The 25,563-nt window shown below is 46.0% G+C and overlaps 1 protein-coding gene across 1 annotated transcript in view; it reads right to left on the bottom strand.

The window, feature by feature from the left end:
• CENPT (centromere protein T) overlaps positions 1-25,563 on the bottom strand; it is a 568,880-nt gene that overhangs the window by 397,354 nt on the left and 145,963 nt on the right. Inside the window, 2 exon segments of the mRNA XM_030203664.1 lie at positions 11,937-12,079; positions 13,308-13,398. Coding sequence (XP_030059524.1) covers positions 11,937-12,079; positions 13,308-13,398 — 234 coding nt within the window.

Below are 25,563 nucleotides of genomic sequence, written 5' to 3'. Positions count from 1 at the left end.
CCTCCACGTGGAGAGCATTCCAGGCATCCATCACCCTTTTAGTAAAGATGTATTTCCCACTGTTGCTTTTAAGCTTAACTCCTTGCAATTTACTCATGTCCTCTAGTCTGTAGCTTCCTATCTTTGAAATTTGTTACTCATTTATACCGTTAAAGTATTTAAACTTCTATATCTTAACTCCTCCCTCTCCTCTAGGGTCATCCACGTCAAGTGGTCCTGGTGGTCCCTGTGCGACCATCACGGATTTCGATGAAATTTCTGTGAACATTCATACATGACCCAATGAACATTGGTAAAGTTTTACGTTCGCCGATGCAATACTTGCTGAGATATAGTAATCTGTTTGACCCCATACTGCAGCCTTCTATGGTATGACTTCGAGATTTCAGCAACTTTGAGACACTGTATCTCCGGCAATATTTTGTTAAGAGAAACAAAACTTGGCCATCTTGTACAACTTTTTGTGCTCTATTAAAAAAAAAAAAAAGAAAATCTTCATGAGCGATTTCCATGAAGAAAACTTGGCGCAAACGGTCCAAAAAATTTGCAGCACGAAAAAATTGTAAAGTTTCGCTTTTTATATCTCTGGAATTAAAGGTGTGATAAACATGAAACTTTGCACACAACAACTTATCAACACAAGGTTTTCAAATATAAAATTTCATTCTCCTAATATTTTCCATTAGTTCACAAATTGAGTGTAATGTTGATGATTTTTGCAAAAACGCCAAAAATAGGGTATTTTTAGTCCACTTTTACAAAAAAAGACCTTCTGGAAACTCTTTTTAATCATTTTCATTAGAAAGAGCATGTTTCAGACCCCTTAAAAAAGTAGGATTGGTTTTTCATTGCTGGCATATAAGGCCCTAGAGATATAAAAAGCCAAACTTTACAATTTTTTCGTGCCGCAAATTACACGTTGAGTGAAGAAAGATTTTCACCGATTCGTTTTAAATTTAATGCTTTGTAGCTTCATCGCATGCCCTCTAGTCCTAGTATTTATGGAAAGCGTAAACAGACACTTCACGTCTACCCATTCCATTCCACTCATTATTTTATAGACCTCTATCATATCTCCCCTCAGCCGCCTTTTCTCCAAGCTGAAGAGCCCTAGCCACTTTAGCCTTTCCTCATAGGGAAGTCGTCCCATCCCTTTATCATTTTCGTCGCCCTTCTCTGCACTTTTACTAATTCCATTACATCTTTTTTAGACGCAGTGACCAGAATTCAACACAATATTTGAGGTGTGGTCGTACCATAGAGTAATACAAAGGCATTGTAACGTCCTCATTTTTGTTGTTCCATTCCTTCCTAAGAACATTTCTATTTGCTTTCTTAACCACCACCGCACACTGAGTAGAGGGTTACAATGTATCAACAACGATGACGCCTAGGTCCCTTTCCTGGTCGGTGACTCCTAATGTGGAAACTTGCATTATGTAGCTATAATTTGGGTTCCTCTTTCCCACATTGCACTTGCTCACATTAAACGTCATCAGCCATGTACATACCCAGTTTCCCAGTCTTATAAGGTCCTCTTGTAATTTTTCACAATCCTCTTGCGATTTAACAATTTTGAATAATTTTGTGTCATCAGCAAATTTAATTACCTCGCTAGTTACTCCCATCTCTAGATCATTTATAAATATGTTAAAATTTTTACTTTAAGCATCTTTATTTTGGCTGGAAAAAGGAAATTTTACCTTCCCTTCGCATTACAAATAACTCTCCTCATGCCCTGTGATCGGAGCTGGATCTATATTTATATCTAACCCTCCTCCTGGACAACAAAGAAAAAGCCTACAGCAACCTGCATCAATTGGACCACCCAATGATATCAGAACCAGAAACTATAAAGTTCATACCTCAGCACACACGCGAGACTGTTTAGACCTCCTCAGTTATTGGGACTTTATCTACTGGAATACTCAGGTCACTCACACAAAAGGACACACTTTAGACCCTCTCTCCCTCAAATCGGCTAATCACAATAGATTGTGCATAACCAAAGCCCTGTGGTCAGCTGTCCCTTGGTCAGATCACTTCAAGCTCACCTGCTCAATTCAGTGGTAGATAAAAGGTCCACGGCGTACACATTCCCTAACATCGTACACAACAAGAGGGTATGTCGACCCAGCGGACCCGGTGAACTCGGATAGCTTCTTCCTCAATTGGGATAACCGATGCAGAAGTACCCTAGACGCCATAACACCACTTAAAGTGTGTTCAATAAAAAGGAAAGTAGCTGCCTCGTAGTTTAGCGACGACCTAAGAAGGCTCAAAACCATTACCAGAAGACTCGAAAGGGCCTGGAGAAAGCACCGAGATAGCCAACATCTCACTGCATGGAAACAGTCTCACAGAACATACAACTATGCAATTAGGCAGACAAAAATACACTACTTTAAAACCAAAATTGGCCCAGACTACAATGATGCCAAAAAGCTCTACTTCTTTGTAAACAAACTAATGGACACCATGGTGCTTACCACAATGGGAGAAGGCGTCCCACCGGCTGCAGATTTAGCCAAATTTTTTCAAGACAAACTCATCAAACTACAGTGCTCCCTTCCGCTGAACAATTCCAGCATTAGTGATTTTATTAGTGCCTTGGATTAGGGGCCTGACGAGCAGCCAGCAGACCGTTTGCTCACAAGCTTTTCACCTCTTTCCGTAGATTCCGTGAAGCTGGAGCTTCGTAAATTTGTCAGGAAGTACTGCAGGCTGGATGTGTGCCCCAACTATTTACTCCAATGTGCTCCTGCCTGTTTCCTAGATGACTTGACACTGCATCTTAACTACATACTTGGAACTGGTAAGTTCCCTGTCAGCTATGGTAACATCTTACTTACCCCAGTACCCAAAGATACCAAGAAAAAGAGTAGTGATTTGTCCAACTACCGACCAATAGCATCTATTCCCCTTTTCGTGAAACTCATGGACAGCCTGGTGAATAAACAACTTAGTGAGCTATTGGACAAGTTTAATATTCTGCAAACCTCACAGTCGAGATTCCGACCGCTCCATAGTACTGAGACCGTGCTAGTCACTCTCCTATCCAACTTTAAGAGGGAAATAGCTGTAGGGAAGAGTATTCTGCTCTTGCAGTTCGACATGTCAAGTGCCTTCGACATGGTGCACCATGGCATCCTGCTGTGGCTCCTAGACTACTTTGGAGACAGTGGAAACGTACTATCCTGGCCGAGAGGCTAACTAACATCAAGAACCTACCAGATAAACGCCAACTCTACCTTATCATCTCACTGGAAAGCAGACTGTGGTGTGCCACAGGGTTCCCCACTATCACCAACCCTCTTCAACATGATGCTGATTCCTTTGGCAGCGGCTCTTTCCAAACTGGGCCTTAACCCATTTATCTATGCTGATATCACTATCTTCATCCCTTTTGAAAAAGACCTAAACGAAATTATCAGTAAGATCCAGCAAGGCTTTAACACCATGCTCGACTGGGCCAACTCATTTCGATTCAAATTCAACACCGAGAAAACACACTGTTTGATTCTCTCCTCTCCCCACAACAAACTTAGACCTCCTACATTAAATTACTCCTGAGCTCGTCCTGCCAATTTCGGAGTCCTTAAAAATCTTGGGAGTTATAGTAGATAGATCCTTGACATTGGAGCAGCAAGTGACCTCTACAGTCAAGCAAATGTTCTTCTCTCTCTGGAAGCTTAAGTGTATCCAGCCTTATTTCCCTAGAGAAGTATTCCGCAATCTAGTCCAGTCTCTAGTTATAAGCCGTCTCAATTACTGCAACAGTATCTACGGGGGATGCACAAGTATGCTCCTAAAAAAAATTGCAAACTGATCAGAACACCGCAGCCCGACTCATCTTCGGTAAATTGAGATTTGAAAGTTCGAGACCACTGCGAGAGAGGTTGCACTGGCTTCCTGTGAAGGACCACATCGCTTTCAAGATCTGCGCATTGGTGCACAAAATCATCTATGGAGAAGCCCCTGCTTATATGGACACTCTTATTAACCTGCCGCCCAGGAACTCCCACAAGTCAGCTCGTTTGTACCTCAATCTCCACTACCCAGCTTTTAGTGGCCTTAAATATAAGACCGTCTATGCTTCTTCTTTCTCTTATCGCAGCACTCAATTATGGAACGGGCTGCCTCAGGTGGTCAAATTCACTCCTGATCACCCAACCTTCAAGAAGCGGCTCAAGACCTTCCTTTTTGGTAGAGCATACGCCGTGTGCCCACCTGGCGCCTCATCCTTCTGAACCACGGCTATCCTAGTGACAAACTGTCACCTTCTCCTCTCTCCCTTTCCCTCCTCTGCTATTTCTCTTTCCCTTTCACGACTCTGAATACTGTATTTTGAATTAATGTTTGCTTAATAGACTACTGTACGCCACATTGAGCCTGCCTCTGGGTGGGAATATTGTGGGATATAAATGCCATAAATAAATAAATAAATACCTGCAATCCATGAGTTAAAAATGTATTTTAATTATATAACTATTTCTAAAATTCTGAATCTGTTAGATTCCTTACAACTAAACCATTCAAACCCTCTGCATAAAGTCTTCAAAGAAATTAACATTGAAGTACTAACTACAGCCATTTGTTTCTCTATTGCTGGAAGCCTTTGATCTCACAGGCAGGTCTGAATTTACAACTTTATAAAGGTCTGTTTTTTTAGATTATTTAAAGCCTTAACCTTGCATGGCCAACTAGTAAAACTGCTGATCCGCCACCCAGTGAAATTTTGCCTAACTTCTGACACAAAAAATGTGCCTTGGGCCCACAGACCATGAGACTTTGAGCATTCCAGTGGTATGAGAGAGAGAGGGAACCATAATCTCCACCAACCAAATAGAAGGCAAAAGTACAAGAGGTCAAACACCTACATAACAGTACTTAAAAGATCACCTCATTGCCACACCAAAGCTACCCCCAGCACCCCCACACCACCCTTGGGAACTATAGGACTGGTGAATGCCAGATCAGCTGCAAAGAAATCCTCGGTGATCCATGATGCCATACATGAACAGCATCTTGACATCCTAGGAATAAGTGAAAACTGCCCAGCTGAAAGTGGGGGTTTACCACTGGCTGAACTATGCCCAACAGGTTTCAACATCCAACATCAACCAAGACCAGGAAGACGGGGTGGAAGGATACCAACCTTGATTTGAGATACAATCAAACTGCACAGAACATCCTGCCCCTAGCTACATGAATCAGAATCTCTTTTAATCCAACTTGAAGAGGACAAACCAATCTGGCTGCTCATAATATACCAAGCACTTCGTAACAACGCATTATCTGTGCAAGAACTTCTAGACCCGATTACTCAAGTAACCCTGAATTACCCTAGGCTGGTGATCATGGGAGATTTCAATCTACACATTGAAACCCCAGATACCACCACAGCTGCCTTTCTGGACACAATGATCTAGGATTTACACAGGTGGACAATTCTCCAACCCACAAAAAGGGTCACATACTAGACCTGGTATTCTACAAAGGGGTGGCTATCCCAGAATTCTGGATAACAGTACTGAAATTACACCCCTATCATAGTCAGACCATTTTCTAATTAAATTTCCCCTAAGTGACCACCTGTAACAAATGGCACCTCCCAGAGTTTGGAAGGAGATCAGAGACAAAAAAAAAAAAGCTGACTGCAAAGAATTTCCTAGAGGCCTTCAACTATCCACATATGGATGAAAAGACAACTACAGTGTCAGAACAGGTTGACATCTGGAATACACACTTAGCCAAGACCTTAGAGAAAATGACACCACTAAAAAAAGGTCTTATGCCCCACTCACAAACGCTCACCTCAGTTCTCTCCGGAACTTCAGATCCTTAAACGTGAAGGACAGAAACTAGAAAGGAGATGGCGTAAATCTCGCCTGGATGAAGACAGGCTAAACTGTAGGAAGCACCTGACAAAGTAACGCCAAGACTTAACAACCACCAAGAAACAGTATTTATCTCAATGCATTGCACAGGCTGCCAATTCAACCAGGCAGTTGTTCAGTATAGTCAACAGCCTACTTCAACCTTCACAACAGAACTAGCCTGCCCAGTCTAAACTGAACTGCAATGATTTTGCTGCATACTTGCCAAAAAAAATTAAGAGTCTCCATCAGGATTTACAGGCAATCCCACCCAGTCCCTAACCAGTTAACCAAGGGTGTGCAAACTCACTCCCTCCTGACAGAGACAGATGGGACACTTTTAACCCAATGACAGAGAAGAGCCTTGACAAAGTCCTAAGAGACCTTCGACCAACTATCTGCTCCCTCGACCCCTGCCCATCAAAGATAGTGCAGCAGGCAAGTATGGGCCTCACAGAAGGCGCTGCAAAAATTGTGAACAACTCTGTTTCTAATGGGCAACTACTAACAGCATTAAAAAGAGCAGTGGTTCACCCTTTGCTAAAGAAAAACAACCCTGACCAGGACAAACTTTAAAGTTACCAGCCAGTATCCAATATTCCATTTCTAGGGAAACTTATAGAACAAACAGTCTGTGTTCAACTTAATGATTGGCTAGAAGAGAGAAACTGGCTAGACCCATGTCAATCTGTATTCAGACCCAGTTATGGAACAGAAACGGTCCTCGTATCTCTACTACATGATCTTCATAGAAACAAAGACAGGTGATTTGCCTCGATGTTAGTACTGCTAGATATCTCAGCAGCTTTTGACACTGTGGATCATGATGTCATGCTAGCACAACTGACAGAAACAGGTATCAATGGAACAGTACTTGCCTGGTTCAGTTCCTATCAGACAGGCAACAATACATGTTTGGCAGCAACTCATCACCACCATGGGCACTGGCCTGCGCGGTACCACAAGGATCAATATTGTCATCTATTCTGCTCAAAATCTACCTCAAGCCACTAGCTGAGCTGATTCGGTCAATAGACACTCAGTTCTACATCTATGCGGATGATGTGCAGCTACTCATACCCACTGAACCTGACTTACCTATAGCCTTGAATAAACTGATTACCTGTCTAACATCAATTCAAGAATGGGCTAAACACAACAAACTTTGCCTGAACCCAAGTAAAACTGAGCTTCTCTGGGTCCCTAACACAAGTGGATATCAAAATCCCTTTTGGGAAGTACAAACGCCTCCTCAAATCACAAGTCATGAACCTTCGTATACAGTTAGATTCAACACTTACTCTGATTCCCCAAATCCAAGCAACCTTCAAGAGTTGCTTTTACTAGTTGCGACAGCTACGCTGCCTCTCTCCTTACATTGAAAAGGTAAATCTTATCCCAGTTGTGCATGCCATGATAACATCAAGACTGGATTACTGCAATGCACTATACAATGGTCTGACTACAAAGGGCCTGAACCAGTTCCAGTTGATTCAGAATGCAGCAGCAAGACTCATAGAAGGTTGCAAGCGATGTGACCACATCACACCATTTTTGCAAAAACTTCATTGGTTACCAGTATAATACAGGGCTAAATTTAAAACTCTATGTCTGACCTTCAAGGCCCTCAAAGGAAACGGCCCTGAGTACCTGAATAGGATGATCCTCTACACACCGCCAAGGACACTAAGGTTCTCTCAAGGACTATCACCAACCACTACCTCTCCAAAAGAGATTACACAATGTGATACCTAAAAGTGAGCCTTCTGCAGAGTAGCTCCCACACTCAGGAATGCACTGCCTAAAAGGCTCCGCTTAACACAAGACTATCTCTACTTCAGAAAGCAGGAAAAGTCTTGGCTCTTCAACTAGGCCTTTATGGATTAATGAGACAAAGTCAATATGGATTTAGTGAAGGGAAATCTTGCCTCACCAATCTAAGTTTTCCTCATATGAGAGGAGTTCCATCCCTTTTATCATTTTGGTCGCTCTTCTGTGAACCTTTTCTAATTCCGCTATATCTTTTTTGAGATATGGTGACCACAACTGAACGCAATACTCAAGGTGCGGATGCACCATGGAGCAATACAAAGGCATTATAGTGTTTTGTTTTCAGTCAGTCATATTCACCATCCCTTTCTTAATAATTCCTAGCATCTTATTTGCTTTTTTGGCTCCCGCCACAGACTGAGAAGATTTCAGTATATTATCTACGACGACACCCAGATCTTTTTCTTGAGCGCTGAGGTGGACACTACAGTCTGGTAACTATAATTCATATTATTCTTTCTAATGTGCATCACCCTTGCATTTGTCCACATTAAATTTCATCTGCCATTTGGACGTCCCGTCTTCCAATTTCTTAAGGTCTTCCTGCAATTTTTCACAGTCCACACGTGTTTTAACAACCTTGAATAGTTTTGTATCATCTGCAAATTTGATCACCTCACTAGTTGTTCTGATTTCCAGATCATTTAAAAATATGTTAAATAGTACCGATCCCAGTACAGATCTCGGGGAACTCCACTGTTCACCCTACCCCATTGAGAGAAATGATCATTTAATCCTACCCTCTGTTTTCTGTCCAATAACCAATTCCTAATCCACACCAGAACCTTGCCTCCTATCCCATGATGCTACAATTTTCTCAGGAGTCTCTCATGAGGAACTTTATCAAAAACTTTCTGAAAATCTAGATACACTACATCAACTGGCTCACCTTTATCCACATGTTTATACACACCTTCAAAGAAATGAAGCAAGCATATTGGTGAGGCAAGACGTCCCTCGGCTGAACCCATGCTGACTCTGTCCCATTAAACAATGTTTGTCTATGTGTTCTGTAATTTTATTCTTTATAATAGTTTCCACTATTTTGCCCAGCACTGAACGTCAGGCTTACTGGTCTATAATTTCCCGGATCACCCCTAGAACCCTTTTTAAAAATCGGCATCACATTGGCCACCCTCCAATCTTCAAGTACTACAGACGATTTTAACGACAGATTACATATTACAAACAGCACATCACCAATTTCATGCTTGAGTTCCTTGAATGTATGCCATCCAGTCCAGGTGATTTACTACACTTTAATTTGCCAATTTGGCTCACTACATCTTCCAGGTTCACAGAGATTTCTTTCAGTTCCTCTGCATCATCACCCTTGAAAACCAATTCCAGTACAGATCTCTCATATCTTATTCCATAAAGACAGATGCAAAGAATTTGTTCAGTTTCTCCGCTATAGCCATGCCCTCCCTGAGCTCCCCTTTTGCTCCTTTGTGTCCCACGGATTCCTTTGAAAGGCTTTCTGCTTCTGATGTACCTGAAAAAATTGTTACTGTGAGTTTTAGCCTCTGTGGCAAGTTTCTCTTCATAGTCTCTTTTAGTCTTCTTTATTAATGCTTTGCATCTGACTTGACAGTATCTATATGTTGCTTCTTATTTTCTTCATTTGGATCCGTTTTCCATTCTTTGAAGGACAGATCTTTTGGCTGTAATGGCCTCTTTTACTTCACCTTTTAACAATGCTGGCTTATGTTTTCTCTTCTTTCCATCTTTGCAAATACATGGAATGCATCTGGACTGGGCTTACAAGATGGTATCTCTATATATAAAAGGCACCACCAACGTTCTATGAAGCCTCCAGCCGGAAGTGTGAAGGGGGAGAGATATCCAGTTTCCCCATGAGTGTCTGCCCCGCCCTTGCTCTCTCTGTAACACAAACAGTGAAGGAAAAAACACAGCAAAGCACGAAATCAAATCGCTCTCTCTGTAACAGTGAAGGACTCAGAGGGGGGAGGGGAGAGAGGGCAGAGGGCAGGGACACACACACTCCCACATGCACACAGAAGAAAACCTTGCTAGCCCCCGTTTCATTTGCATCAGAAACGGGGCTTTTTTACTAGTTTTTGAATAATGTCCACGCCTGATTTAGTGTCCTAACCTTTGCAGCCGATCCTTTTAGTTTCTTTTTAACCATCTTCCTCATTTTATTATAGTCGCCCTTTCAAAAATTAAATGCTGCTACAGTAGATTTCCTTTGCGGGTTCATCCCGGCTAGTAGCTCAGACTTGATCATCTTATGATCACTATTTCCCAGGGGAACAAACACCACCACCTCTCGCACTATGCCCCGCACGCCACCAAGGACTAGCTCCAAAATGGCTCCCCCTTTTGTTGGTTCCTGGACCAGCTGCTCCAAGAAGCAGTCGTTTATTACATCTAGAAATTTTATCTCCCTGGTACTCCCTGATGTAACATTTATCCAGTCAATATCAGGGTAATTGAAATCACCCATTATTATAGTGTTGCCCAATTTGCCAGCTTTCCTAATCTCTGTAAACATTTCTTCATCTGTCTGTTCGTTCTGTCCCGACAGACTTGTGAAGCTCATCCTGGGAAAAAGGATAGAGGTGAGACAGTGCCTTAGTCACCCTAAGACAGGCATCCGAAGTAGCCCACTGAGCAGAAATCAACCTCATGCACAGGAAAACCCATACGCCATGCCCCCTCCCTACCCATCTTCAAATCTCTGCTTAAAACCCACCTCTTCAATGCTGCCTTCGGCGCCTAACCGCTTGAGAAATATAGAATGCCCAATCTATCCACCCTAACAGATTAACTGTTCACTCGCCCTCTAGATTGTTCTCTTGTCTTTTAGATTGTAAGCTCTTTGAGCAGGGACTGTCTTTCTATGTTTAAATTGTACAGCGCTGCGTAACCCTAGTAGCGCTTTAGAAATGTTAGTTAGTAGTAAATGTTAGTTAGGAAAAGCACAAGGAGGCTTCCTGGTGCTAGCCATTTTGGGGTTAGAGAATGCTGCAGACTGCAACTCAGGAGGAGATATGTTCAGCGCCTGCAGTGCCTTTGTAATATATGAAGACAATGCCTCTTTATGAAAGACCCACACCACTGTGGGGTCATCAGACTCAACTGAACTAAGGTCTTCCTCCTCTAGACCCTCAAGCAGATTAGAAGCCAGGAAAGGAGCTGACAGTTCACCTTCAGAAACACAAGGAGAAGGAGAACACGACAGAGTCTGCCTCTGAGATAGATGCCAAGCATCTCTTTTTCACCAAAGGGTCAGTCTGTACCAGCTGAGAAGCCTGCAGGGGAGTAGATAGCTTCTCAGTCTCAGACCTCAACCAAGTCAGACCCCTGTGCAGAGCGCTTAAGCGAGCTTGATGTGAAGCAAAATGAACTCTGGAGAGAACAGCTCCTGTGACCACCTCTCCCCTCCACCCCCCAAACATCACAAGGATCCCCAAAAAACAGAATCAGGTTCACCTCCAAAGAAGGCTGGAAGAGACATCAGAAGCAGGAAGTGGCAGCATCCCCACAGAAACCACAGGCTCAGAACTGCTCTATTTCAAAATGGCCACTGAAACAAGCTCCATGTGAGAGAGCAGGGGAGAATGCAGTTGCACGTCGTCAGTGAGGAGAACACCCCATCCACTGATCAAACGCTGCTCTTTGCTTCCCCACGGAGCAGCATTTTACTGCCTCTGCTGCAAGGAAAAATTGTAAGGCACCTGAATGGAAGGTCAAATTTTAAAGAAACATTCACCCCTCCAGATGAGACTACAGCCAGGAGCTTTCCCAAAAGAAGTTAATGTTGCAAGCAGCAAAGCTCACCCTCTCTCTGAGAAACAGCCAGGCATCAGTGAAGTGCTAGTTTCTCCTTATTTCTCTATGGGTTTTTTTTTTCGTTGGCAACTGTAAGGAAGGAGAGAGAAGAGAACGGCTGGAGAGGATTCAGGTCGGGGAGGAATTGGCATCTCCAGGTGAAACCCCTAAAGCCGGTACCACACAGCCAGAACATCCCCAAGCTACACTGAACTTGCAAATGCAGAACAGGAGCTGCACCCGATGAAGCCATGCGCTTGTAAGAGACCATCCATCCACCTGCTGGAGATATAGGATGGAATGTTCCTTGACCAGTCAGTATTTTCTAAGACATTTCAGTGGTCTATCTCCACCTGATGGTAGATAGTCACAACCCACAAGTCTCTAGATTCATCTGCTGCAGACACCAAGGAAAGTCAGAATTCTTACCTCGTATCTCAGGCAATATTTCTTCTACTCCTCTCTCAAACTGAGAAACACTGATCCTCTTCTTTTTCTTCCGAGTCCTGCTAAGTCCAGATGCCGCCCTGTGAACAGGAGGCTGCAGAACATCCATTTCCAATTTATGCATGCTGAAAAGTAAGAAAATGCAAATAAGCTTATTAGATCCACATACAAGGAAACTGTAATTTAACTAATGAAGCAAAGAGAAAGAAAGAAAGAAAGAAAGAAAGAAAGAAAGAAAGAAAGAAAGAAAGAAAGAAAGAAAGAAAGAAAGAAAGAAAGAAAAACTGTAAGTCAGTCCGGGAATTGGGACTAATCTGATAGCCCAATGGCAGTACACCAAATTCAAATCCACACTATGCATTCTGCACCTGTGCAATTGCAGGGGATATTGTTTATTTATTTATTAAGGTATTTATACCCCACACTATCCCCACAGACATGCAGGCTCAATGTGGCTTACATAAACGGAGAGAGAGAGAGAACTCCGGGTGATATCAGATACAAATGAGAATAGTAGAGTAGAAGGGCAAGAAAGAAAGGATACTTTACATATAACAGTACAAAAGAATAGGACTAAACAGGATCCACGTATGCAAACTGGCAGAGGCGATAGTACTATATTGTTCCCGGAGAAAATGCTTTGGTAAACAGATGCGTTTTTAGTGCCTTTGCGAAAGGTAAGGTAGTCTCTCAGACTGGCAAAGCTCACATGCCCTAGGAAGAGGCAGTCCCAGCCACTAATAAACAGTGACATCTACTAATTTAAGGGAATATTTGCTTCAGGATTTACAAGGAACCATTGTCTGTCTCAGTGATAGATGGCTGACAAAAAGGAATTAAATGAAAGTGGAGAAAATCTCAAAGCTAGGAAGGCAGGCCTGGAAGCCCATATGCAAAATGGTAAACACACATCATGCTTGGATAACTCAGCCTATGGTCTCACGTTCCAGAATACTGAGCCAGAATTGATTATACATATACATACACAATTCAGAACAAGCAGCTTTCTGCCAACAAAATAACTGTTAAACAGAAAAGCATAACATGCTGGAAATGTATGTATAGTAGTCAGCTCTGTAGAAACAGTGGATGCTTGAGTACCCCCAAGTACTGAGCCACCCCTTCACAGTATCCAGGAAGGAGTAGTTTATGTTAAGTTTAGCACCCCCATGATTTTGAAAAGTTGGCCCAATGCATATAAACTTATCTTATGAGATAAATAAATTTAGACAGGGTGATAAAATGGGGGTACATAACATGGTTGCCTGCAAAGCACTCAACATAACCAAGTTAATTCACATAGTTGAAAGATAACATGTTGCATCAGCTTGAGTTACCTCAAAAACAGCCTACCCTAAATGAGTAGTCTTAACAGCAGGTTCTTGAGTTTGACCATGTTCTCCATCCTTGGGTCTCTCCTTAACCAGCATTGAAACTTCATTTTCTGTCACCAGATTGGGAAAAAGAAATTAAAAACCAAGCCTTCCTCACAATGAATGCAGCAAGACTCTGTTAAAGTTTCACAGCTGATAATTAAAGATTATTGAACTAGAAAAAGATAAAGATAGTCACCCACTAGTGGCCATGTCAACCTTATATCCTACTGATAACGTCTGGATCCCCACATTTTCAATACTACATAGTAATGTAACAAAGAGAGGGAACCAAGTACACAAAACGAACAAGCAAAAAAATAGCACAAAGGGCCTTTAAAAACAAAAAGGAACACAGTTCTTTCATTAAAATATCCTTTAATAATAGACTTTGATTGAAGAGAGACCCGACACGGGCCGTGTTTCGGTGCTGCCGCACCTGCATCAGGGGTCTGCAAGTGGAACGCAGTACAAAGAGCACGAACACAGTGTTAATCTATAATTTATAATTTATATATATTTTTCAGATAAACAAATGATCAACTATTATTAGTAATATAATCAGATATGATGTAAATTACCTATTTGTTGAACTCACAATTAAAATGCACACTTTGACAGATGGCACTTCACAAAAACAAACCTGTAACAATGCATCAGGGATATAATAAATAATTCTTACAGCGGACATGTAACAATAAAAAAGATATTCATAATTTATACATTTAATCTTTGAAGTGGATTAGAATATACTTACACATTTTGTATGTATATATGTGTGTGTGTGTATAGCGAATGCTACATACCTGTAGAAGGTATTCTCCGAGGACAGCAGGCTGATTGTTCTCACTGATGGGTGACGTCCACGGCAGCCCCTCCAATCGGAAACTTCACTAGCAAAGACCTTTGCTAGTCCTCGCGCGCCCATGCACACCGCGCATGCGCGGCCGTCTTCCCGCCCGAACCGGCTCGTGTTCGTCAGTCCCATATGTAGCAAGACAAAGACAAGGGAAGACACAACTCCAAAGGGGAGGCGGGCGGGTTTGTGAGAACAATCAGCCTGCTGTCCTCGGAGAATACCTTCTACAGGTATGTAGCATTCGCTTTCTCTGAGGACAAGCAGGCTGCTTGTTCTCACTGATGGGGTATCCCTAGCCCCCAGGCTCACTCAAAACAACAACCATGGTCAATTGGGCATCGCAACGGCGAGGACATAACTGAGATTGACCTAAAAAATTTACCAACTAACTGAGAGTGCAGCCTGGAACAGAACAAACAGGGCCCTCGGGGGGTGGAGTTGGATCCTAAAGCCCAAACAGGTTCTGAAGAACTGACTGCCCGAACCGACTGTCGCGTCGGGTATCCTGCTGCAGGCAGTAATGAGATGTGAATGTGTGGACAGATGACCACGTCGCAGCTTTGCAAATTTCTTCAATAGAGGCTGACTTCAAGTGGGCTACCGACGCTGCCATGGCTCTAACATTATGAGCCGTGACATGACCCTCAAGAGCCAGCCCAGCCTGGGCGTAACTGAAGGAAATGCAATCTGCTAGCCAATTGGATATGGTACGTTTTCCCACAGCCACTCCCCTCCTATTGGGATCAAAAGAAACAAACAATTGGGCGGACTGTCTGTTGGGCTGTGTCCGCTCCAGATAGAAGGCCAATGCTCTCTTGCAGTCCAATGTGTGCAGCTGACGTTCAGCAGGGCAGGAATGAGGACGGGGAAAGAATGTTGGCAAGACAATTGACTGGTTCAGATGGAACTCCGACACAACCTTCGGCAAGAACTTAGGGTGAGTGCGGAGGACTACTCTGTTATGATGAAATTTGGTGTAAGGGGCCTGGGCTACCAGGGCCTGAAGCTCACTGACTCTACGAGCTGAAGTAACTGCCACCAAGAAAATGACCTTCCAGGTCAAGTACTTCAGATGGCAGGAATTCAGTGGCTCAAAAGGAGGTTTCATCAGCTGGGTGAGAACGACATTGAGATCCCATGACACTGTAGGAGGCTTGACAGGGGGCTTTGACAAAAGCAAACCTCTCATGAAGCGAACAACTAAAGGCTGTCCTGAGATCAGCTTACCTTCCACACGGTAATGGTATGCACTGATTGCACTAAGGTGAACCCTTACGGAGTTGGTCTTGAGACCAGACTCAGACAAGTGCAGAAGGTATTCAAGCAGGGTCTGTGTAGGACAAGATCGAGGATCTAGGCCCTTGCTATCACACCAGACGGCAAACCTCCTCTATAGAAAGAAGTAACTCCCCTTAGTGGAATCTTTCCTGGAAGCAAGCAAGATACGGGAGACACCCTCTGACAGACCCAAAGAGGCAAAGTCTACGCTCTCAACATCCAGGCCTTGAGAGCCAGGGACCGGAGGTTGGGATACAGAAGCGCCCCTTCGTCCTGCGTGATGAGGGTCGGAAAACACTCCAATCTCCACGGTTCTTCGGAGGACAACTCCAGAAGAAGAGGGAACCAGATCTGACGCGGCCAAAAAGGAGCAATCAGAATCATGGTGCCTCGGTCTTGCTTGAGTTTCAACAAAGTCTTCCCCACCAGAGGTATGGGAGGATAAGCATACAGCAGACCCTCCCCCCAGTCCAGGAGGAAGGCATCCGATGCCAGTCTGCCGTGGGCCTGAAGCCTGGAACAGAACTGAGGGACTTTGTGGTTGGCTCGAGATGCGAAGAGATCTACCAAGGGGGTGCCCCACACCAGGAAGATCTGTCGCACTACACGGGAATTGAGCGACCACTCGTGAGGTTGCATAATCCTGCTCAACCTGTCGGCCAGACTGTTGTTTACGCCTGCCAGATATGTGGCTTGGAGCACCATGCCGTGACGGCGAGCCCAGAGCCACATGCTGACTGCTTCCTGACACAGGGGGCGAGATCCGGTGTCCCCCTGCTTGTTGACGTAGTATATGGCAACCTGGTTGTCTGTCTGAATTTGGATAATTTGGTGGGATAGCCGATCTCTGAAAGCCTTCAGAGCGTTCCAGATCACTCGTAACTCCAGAAGATTGATCTGCAGATCGCGTTCCTGGAGGGACCAGCTTCCTTGGGTGTGAAGCCCATCGACATGAGCTCTCCACCCCAGGAGAGACGCATCCGTGGTCAGCACTTTTTGTGGCTGAGGAATTTGGAAGGGACGTCCCAGAGTCAGATTGGACCAAATCGTCCACCAATACAGGGATTCGAGAAAACTCGTGGACAGGTGGATTACGTCTTCTAGATCCCCAGCAGCCTGAAACCACTGGGAAGCTAGGGTCCATTGAGCAGATCTCATGTGAAGGTGGGCCATGGGAGTCACATGAACTGTGGAGGCCATGTGGCCTAGCAATCTCAACATCTGCCGAGCTGTGATCTGCTGGGACGCTCGCACCCGCGAGACGAGGGACAACAAGTTGTTGGCTCTCGTCTCTGGGAGATAGGCGCGAGCCGTCCGAGAATCCAGCAGAGCTCCTATGAATTCGAGTCTCTGCACTGGGAGAAGATGGGACTTTGAATAATTTATCACAAACCCCAGTAGCTCCAGGAGGCGAATAGTCATCTGCATGGACTGCAGGGCTCCTGCCTCGGATGTGTTCTTCACCAGCCAATCGTCGAGATATGGGAACACGTGCACCCCCAGCCTGCGAAGTGCTGCTGCTACTACAGCCAAGCACTTTGTGAACACCCTGGGCACAGAGGCGAGCCCAAAGGGTAGCACACAGTACTGGAAGTGACGTGTGCCCAGCTGAAATCGCAGATACTGTCTGTGAGCTGGCAGTATCGGGATATGTGTATAGGCATCCTTCAAGTCCAGAGAGCATAGCCAATCGTTTTCCTGAATCATGGGAAGAAGGGTGCCCAGGGAAAGCATCCTGAAATTTTCTTTGACCAGATATTTGTTCAGGGCCCTTAGGTCTAGGATGGGACGCATCCCCCCTGTTTTCTTTTCCACAAGGAAGTACCTGGAATAGAATCCCAGCCCTTCTTGCCCGGATGGCACGGGCTCGACCGCATTGGCGCTGAGAAGGGCGGAGAGTTCCTCTGCAAGTACCTGCTTGTGCTGGAAGCTGTAAGACTGAGCTCCCAGTGAACAATTTGGAGGTTTTGAGGCCAAATTGAGGGTGTATCCTTGCCGGACTATTTGGAGAACCCACTGATCGGAGGTTATGAGAGGCCACCTTTGGTAAAAAGCTTTCAACCTCCCTCCGACTGGCAGGTCGCCCGGCACTGACACTTGGATGTCGGCTATGCTCTGCTGGAGCCAGTCAAAAGCTCGTCCCTTGCTTTTGCTGGGGAGCTGAGGGGCCTTGCTGAGGCGCACGCTGCTGACGAGAGCGAGCGCGCTGGGGCTTAGCCTGGGCCGCAGGCTGTCGAGAAGGAGGATTGTACCTACGCTTGCCAGAAGAGTAGGGAACAGTCTTCCTTCCCCCCAAAATCTTCTACCTTTAGAGGTAGAGGCTGAAGGCTGCCGGCGGGAGAACTTGTCGAATGCGGTGTCCCGCTGGTGGAGCTGCTCTACCACCTGTTCGACTTTCTCTCCAAAAATATTATCCGCACGGCAAGGCGAGTCCGCAATCCGCTGCTGGATTCTATTCTCCAGGTCGGAGGCACGCAGCCATGAGAGCCTGCGCATCACCACACCTTGAGCAGCGGCCCTGGACGCAACATCAAAGGTGTCATACACCCCTCTGGCCAGGAATTTTCTGCACGCCTTCAACTGCCTGACCACCTCCTGAAAAGGCTTGGCTTGCTCAGGGGGGAGCGCATCAACCAAGCCCGCCAACTGCCGCACATTGTTCCGCATGTGTATGCTCGTGTAGAGCTGGTAGGACTGAATCTTGGCCACGAGCATAGAGGAATGGTAGGCCTTCCTCCCAAAGGAGTCTAAGGTTCTAGAGTCTTTGCCCGGGGGCGCCGAAGCATGCTCTCTAGAACTCTTAGCCTTCTTTAGGGCCAAATCCACAACTCCAGATTCATGAGGCAACTGAGTGCGCATCAGCTCTGGGTCCCCATGGATCCGGTACTGGGACTCGATCTTCTTGGGAATGTGGGGATTAGTTAGAGGCTTGGTCCACTTCGCCAGCAATGTCTTTTTTAGGACATGGTGCATGGGTACAGTGGACGCTTCCTTAGGTGGAGAAGGATAGTCCAGGAGCTCAAACATTTCAGCCCTGGGCTCGTCCTCCACAACCACCGGGAAGGGGATGGCCGTAGACATCTCCCGGACAAAGGAAGCAAAAGACAGACTCTCGGAAGGAGAAAGCTGTCCCTCAGGAGAGGGAGTGGGATCGGAAGGAAGACACTCAGACTCCTCGTCAGAGAAATATCTGGGGTCTTCTTCCTCTTCCCACGAGGCTTCACCCCCGGTGTCAGACACAAGTTCACGGACCTGTGTCTGCAACCTCGCCCGACTCGACTCTGTGGAGCCACGTCCACGATGGGGGCGTCGAGAGGTAGACTCCCTCGCCTGCATCGGCGAAGCTCCCTCTGCCGACGTAGTCGGGGAGCCTTCCTGGGAGGCGACGGCAGCCGGTACCGCACGCGGCACAGACGCCGGAGACCTCACCTCGGGCGATGGGCCAGCTGGCGCCACGCTCGACGGTACCGGTGGCGCAAGCACCGCCGGTACCGGAGGGTTAGGGCGCAACAGCTCTCCCAGAATCTCTGGTAGAATGGCCCGGAGGCTCTCGTTCAGAGCGGCTGCAGAGAAAGGCATGGAGGTCGATGCAGGCGTCGACGTCAGAACCTGTTCCGGGCGTGGAGGCTGTTCCGGGCTGTCCAGAGTGGAGCGCATCGACACCTCCTGAACAGAGGGTGAGCGGTCCTCTCGGTTGCCGATGCCTGCTGGGTGCCGACTCCCTCGGCGTCCCAGAGCTCTCGGTGCCGACACAGGAAGGAGACCGATGACGATGCTTCTTCGATTTCTTAGAACGAAGCATGTCACCGGAGCTTCCCGGCACCGACGAGGAGGACGTAGAATCCAGCCGTGGCTTCCTCGGGGCCGAGGCCGAAGGAGATCGGTCTCGGGGGGGCTGTACCGCAGGAGCCCTCAGGGTAGGGGGAGACCCACCCGAAGGCTCACCGCCACCAGCAGGGGAATGGACAGCCCTCACCTGCACTCCAGACAAAGCACCATCGTCCGACGACATCAGCCGACGAGGTCCCGGTACCACCGACGTCGATGCAGCTGTCCGATGTCTCAAAGCCGATGCAGAGGGCCGATGCCTCGATGCACTGGCGGCCGAGGATGAAGCTCTGGACGCTGAAGACGTCGATGCACTCGATACCCCCGGTGCCGATGCCGACGAAGAGCCCGAGAACAAAACGTTCCACTGGGCCAATCTCGCTACCTGAGTCCGCTTTTGCAAAAGGGAACACAGACTACAGGCCTGCGGGCGGTGCCCAGCCCCCAAGCACTGAAGACACGACGCGTGCCTGTCAGTGAGCGAGATGACCCGGGCGCACTGGGTGCACTTCTTGAAGCCGCTGGTAGACTTCGATGTCATAGGCGGAAAAATCACGCCGGCGAGATCAAAAGTCAAAATGGCGGAAAAGGCACCGAAAAAACAAGGGGAAGAAAACTTCGACCCGAGGCCTAAAAGCGGCCTACCCCGACGATGAAAGAAAACTAACTGGGGCGAAAAAGCTGAAAATAGCGGGGGGAAAAAAGACCAAAGAGTCTTTTTCCACACATAATGGATTTTTTTTTTTTTTTTTTGAAAACACACGACGAACGCGCGAGGTCGACTTTGCGGGGCCCGACACGGCGAAAACACGACCGTAACGAGCGCGGACAAAAGAAGACTGACGAACACGAGCCGGTTCGGGCGGGAAGACGGCCGCTCATGCGCAGTGCGCATGGGCGCGCGAGGACTAGCAAAGGCCTTTGCTAGTGAAGTTTCCGATTGGAGGGGCTGCCGTGGACGTCACCCATCAGTGAGAACAAGCAGCCTGCTTGTCCTCGGAGAAATATATATATCATATATGGAGTGGAGTGGCCTAGTGGTTAGGGGGGTGGATTTTGGTCCTGGGGAACTGAAGAACTGAGTTCGATTCCCACCTCAGGCACAGGCAGCTCCTTGTGACTCTGGGCAAGTCACTTAACCCTCCATTGCCCCAGGTATAAATAAGTAACTGTATACAATATGTAAGCCGCATTGAGCCTGCCATGAGTGGGAAAGCGCGCGGGGTACAAATGTAACAAAAATAAATTTTATATATATATATATATATATATATACACACATGTTTATGTGTATATATATATGTATATATTTATTTATTTAATGATTTAGAGTTGGATACTTGTCTATAATTTTCTTTATTATTTTTCTATTGGTATTTATTTTTCTATAATCTTTACTAATTATTTTTGTATTACTATTTTTTTATATTCATTTTTTATTTTTCACTTTTTATTTAATATTCTCTAGATACTCAAGTGGAGACTATATGATTTTATAGATATCGATTAGGTATGTGTCAAATTTACTTTAAACATATACGCAGCATATATTTCATTGGCTTTTTAATTCAATTTACTTAATTCATTTATCTATATAATAAATATATTATGAAGTTTTTGACTATTTATTAACATATGTGTTTTATTTGATGTCTAACAGGATACATACACACACACACACACACACATATATATATATATATATATATATATATATATATATATATATATATATATATGTCTATGAATGTTATGTTAATGATTTACATAATATTATTTTTATTCATATTTTTATGCAATTTGTACAATTAAGTTCTATACAATATCATTTTGATATTTCAATTAACTTATTTATTTATTTATTTTTTATTTAAACTGTATCACCATGGTGTTCTATTACTATCAGCCGAGTATGAGATTATGGTAATGAAATATAATTATTACTTTATATCTATTTTTATGCTTTTATATTTGTTCTAATTGTTATATGATTGTTTGTTTTGTAGCCCCTGATGCAGCCCAGTGGGGCGAAACATGGCCTGTGTCAGGCTTGTTAAATCTTTTATTGATCCATATCAATTAAATATTGTTTTCCACATACATATCTGCTTCGTTCGGCACTAACCCTAGTTCATCACAGATGGAGTAATCGTCTAAGCGTCACTCGACACATCCACACACATGCAGCCATTTAAGTTTAGGACTTTTTTTTATACCATCCATTTTCTAATTAGAAATCCTCTGTATTAGATTGTAAACTCTCAGAGCAGGGACTGTCCTTCTATGTTATATTGTACAGCGCTGCGTAACCCTAGTAGCGCTTTAGAAATGTCAAATAGTAGTAGCAGTAGTATTCATCCCATGCCATTTTGAATTCTGTCACTGTTATTGTCTATCACCTCCCTTGGGAAAGTTATCACTCCACCTCCCTAAATTTAACCAAGATACTAAAAAGAATAAAGGAAAACAGAGGGAAATTCTATGCCTTCACTTTCTCAATGAAAAAAAAAAACAGCTGAGACAGCTACATGTGTATGTACTTTGAATCCATGCATATGAGCGGACAGACAGCTGCTACCCACCCCTAGCACAACTCTTCATTTATTGTCATTATTCTAATTAGCATAACAAGAGCAGTGTTTTCATTACAGTTTTAATTAGTTTCTGAGAAACAAACACTAAATAAATTACACATTACATAATATTATCTTAAGGCTCTTTACATTCATCTGATATCCCAAGTAACATAAGAAGAATTAAAAAAAAACAACTCTATAATACTAAGATGTAGACAGCAGTCCAGCAACGAGAGGGGTGCTATCCAGTATTTTGCACTGAGTGTCACACGTTTGGTTATCTCGCAGATGGTGAGAGGTTATATGTGTGTGATCGATGCAAAGAACTCCTTGCTCTCAGAGAACTAGGACTCCATTCTCTTCAGGCTAGACGTATCAGACTTGGAGGACTGAGGGAGACAGAGAGGTACATAGAAGAGGCTTACAGGGAAGTTATAGAGAAGTCCCACCTCCAGTCTGGCAGCCCCTCTGATGCCTTAAAGGAAAAAGCGAAAGCTACATACCTGTAGAAGGTAGTCTCCCTAGACAGCAGGCTGATTGTTCTCACAAGTGGGTGACGTCCACGGCAGCCCCTCCAATCGGAGATCTTCACTAGCAACAACATTTGTTAGCCCTCGCGTGCGCATGCGCAACCGTCTTCCCGCCCAAACGCGAGCGCGTTCGCCAGTCCAGTAAATAGCAAAGACAAGGGAAGACACAACTCCAAAGGGGAGGTGGGCGGGTTTGTGAGAACAATCAGCCTGCTGTCCTCGGAGAATACCTTCTACAGGTATGTAGCATTCGCTTTCTCCGAGGACAAGCAGGCTGCTTGTTCTCACTGATGGGGTATCCCTAGCCCCCAGGCTCACTCAAAACAACAAACATGGTCAATTGGGCCTCGCAACGGCGAGGACATAACTGAGATTGACCTAAACTTATTCAACTAACTGAGAGTGCAGCCTGGAACAGAATAAAAATGGGCCTAGGGGGGTGGAGTTGGATTCTAAACCCCGAACAGATTCTGCAGCACCAACTGCCTGAACCGACTGTCGCATCGGGTATCCTGCTGAAGGCAGTAATGAGATGTGAATGTGTGGACAGATGACCATGTCGCAGCCTTGCACATCTCTTCAACTAGACGTTGAGCCCGTTAAAACGGGCTGGTGGGTCGCCGCTCCCCCTCCCCTCCCCCCGAGTTCGCCGCACCCGCCGCCCCTCCACCCGGCCCGTCTCTTCGCTATTCAACTTACATCTCCGCAGCAGGCAGAGATCAGCTGAGCTCCCATCGGCCTTCCTTCTCTGCCTGTGTCCCGCCCTCGTGTGACGTAACGTCAGCGAGGGCGGGACACAGGCAGAGAAGGAAGGCCAACGGCAGCTCAGCTGATCTGCCTGCTGCGGAGATGTAAGTTGAATAGCGAAGAGACGGGCCGGGTGGAGGGGTGGCGGCAGCGGTGACTCCGGGGGGGGGGGGGGGTAGCAGTGGCGGCAACCTCGGGGGGGGGGGGGGTAGCAGTGGCGACCCCGGCGGTGACTTCCCCTTCAGGCAGTTTCCCTCTCTGTCCCCCCTCCGGGGGCGGGACAGACAGGGAAGTCTCTACTGCGCATTTACGAGTGAGTACGGTCACTCACCGTTTATATATTTGATAGTGCCTGACTTCAAGTGGGCCACTGACGCCGCCATGGCTCTAACACTATGAGCCGTGACATGACCCAGCCTGAGCGTAAGTGAAGGAAATGCAATCTGCTAGCCAATTAGATAAGGTGCGTTTCCCCGACAGCCACTCCCCTTCTGTTGGGATCAAAAGAAACAAACAGTTGGACGGACTGTCTGTGGGGCTGTGTCCGCTCCAGATAGAAGGCCAATGCTCGCTTGTAGTCCAATGTGTGCAGCTGACATTCAGCAGGGCGGGTATGAGGACGGGGAAAGAATGTTGGCAAGACAATTGACAGGTTCAGATGGAACTCCGACACCACCTTCGGCAAGAACTTAGGGTGAGTGCGGAGGATGACTCTGTTATGATGAAATTTAGTATAAGGAGCATGAGCTACCAAGGCTTGAAGCTCACTAACTCTGCAAGCTGAAGTGACTGTCATCAAGAAAATGACTTTCCAAGTCAAGTACTTCAGATGGCAGGAATTCAGTGGCTCAAAAGGAGGTTTCATCAGCTGGGTGAGAACAACACTGAGATCCCATGACACTGGTGGAGGTTTGATGGGGGGCTTCGACAAAAGCAAACCTCTCATGAAGCGAACAACTAAAGGCTGTCCTGAGATCGGCTTACCTTCCACACGGTAATGGTATGCACTAATCGCACTAAGATGAACCCTTACAGAGTTGGTTTTAAGACCAGACTCAGACAAGTGCAGAAGTATTCAAGCAGGGTCTGTGTAGGACAGGAGCGAGGATCTAGGGCCTTGCTGTCACACCAGACGGCAAACCTCCGCCAGAGAAAAAAGTAGCACTTCTTAGTGGAATCTTTCCTGGAAGCAAGCAAGACACGGGAGACACCCTCGGATAGACCCAAAGAGGCAAAATCTACGCCCTCAACATCCAAGCCGTGAGAGCCAGGGACTGGAAGTTGGGATGCAGAAGCGCCCCCTCATTCTGAGTAACAAGGGTCGAAAAACACTCCAATCTCCACGGTTCTTCAGAGGACAATTCCAGAAGAAGAGGGAACCATATCTGACACGGCCAAAAGGGAGCGATCAGGATCATAGTGCCTCATCTTGCTTGAATTTCAGCAAAGTCTTCCCCACCAAAGGTATGGGAGGATAAGCATACAGGAGGCCTTCCCCCCAATCCAGGAGAAAGGCATCCGACGCTAGCCTGCCGTGGGCCTGAAGTCTGGAACAGAACTCAGTCCTTGTGATTGACTTGAATGGCAAAGAGATCTACCAAAGGGGTGCCCCACGCTTGAAAGATCTTGCGTACCACTCTCGAATTGAGAGACCACTTGTGAGGTTGCATTATCCTGCTCAACCTGCCGGCCAGACTGTTGTTTACGCCTGCCTGATACGTGGCTTGAAGAAACATGCCATTCCGACGAGCCCAAAGCCACATTCTGACGGCCTCCTGACACAGGGGGCGAGATCCGGTGCCCCCCTGCTTGCTGATGTAATACATGGCAACCTGATTGTCTGAATTTGGATAATTTGCTGGGACAGCCGATCCCTGAAAGCCTTTAGAGCATTCCAGACCGCTCGCAACTCCAGGAGGTTGATCTGCAAACCTTTTTCCTGGAGGGACCAACTCCCTTGGGTGTGAAGCCCATCGACATGAGCTCCCCACCCCAGGAGAGGCGCATCCGTCGTCAGCACCTTTCGTGGCTGAGGAATTTGGAAAGGACGTCCCAGTCAAACTGGACTGAATTGTCCACCAATGCAGGGACTGGAGAAAACTCGTGGACAGCAGGACTATGTCCTCTAGGTCCTCAGCAGCTTGGTACCACTGAGAAGCTAGGGTCCACTGAGCTGATCTCATGTGAAGGAGGGTCATGGGAGTCACATGCACTGTGGAGGCCATGTGGCCGAGCAATCTCAACATCTGCCGAGCTGTGATCTGCTGAGACGCTCGTACCCCAGGAAACGAGACACAGAAGAGTGTCAGCCCTCGCTTCCAGAAGGTAGGCAGAGCCGTCTGAGAGTCCAGCAGAGCTCCTATGAATTCTAGCTTCTGGGCTGGAAGAAGGTGGCACTTTGGATAATTTATCACAAAC

Source organism: Microcaecilia unicolor, chromosome 5 (assembly GCF_901765095.1).
Source record: "Microcaecilia unicolor chromosome 5, aMicUni1.1, whole genome shotgun sequence".
Lineage (NCBI taxonomy): Eukaryota > Metazoa > Chordata > Amphibia > Gymnophiona > Siphonopidae > Microcaecilia > Microcaecilia unicolor.
Note: the sequence above shows the minus strand (reverse complement) of the source record. Positions and strands in the feature narration are given on the sequence as shown.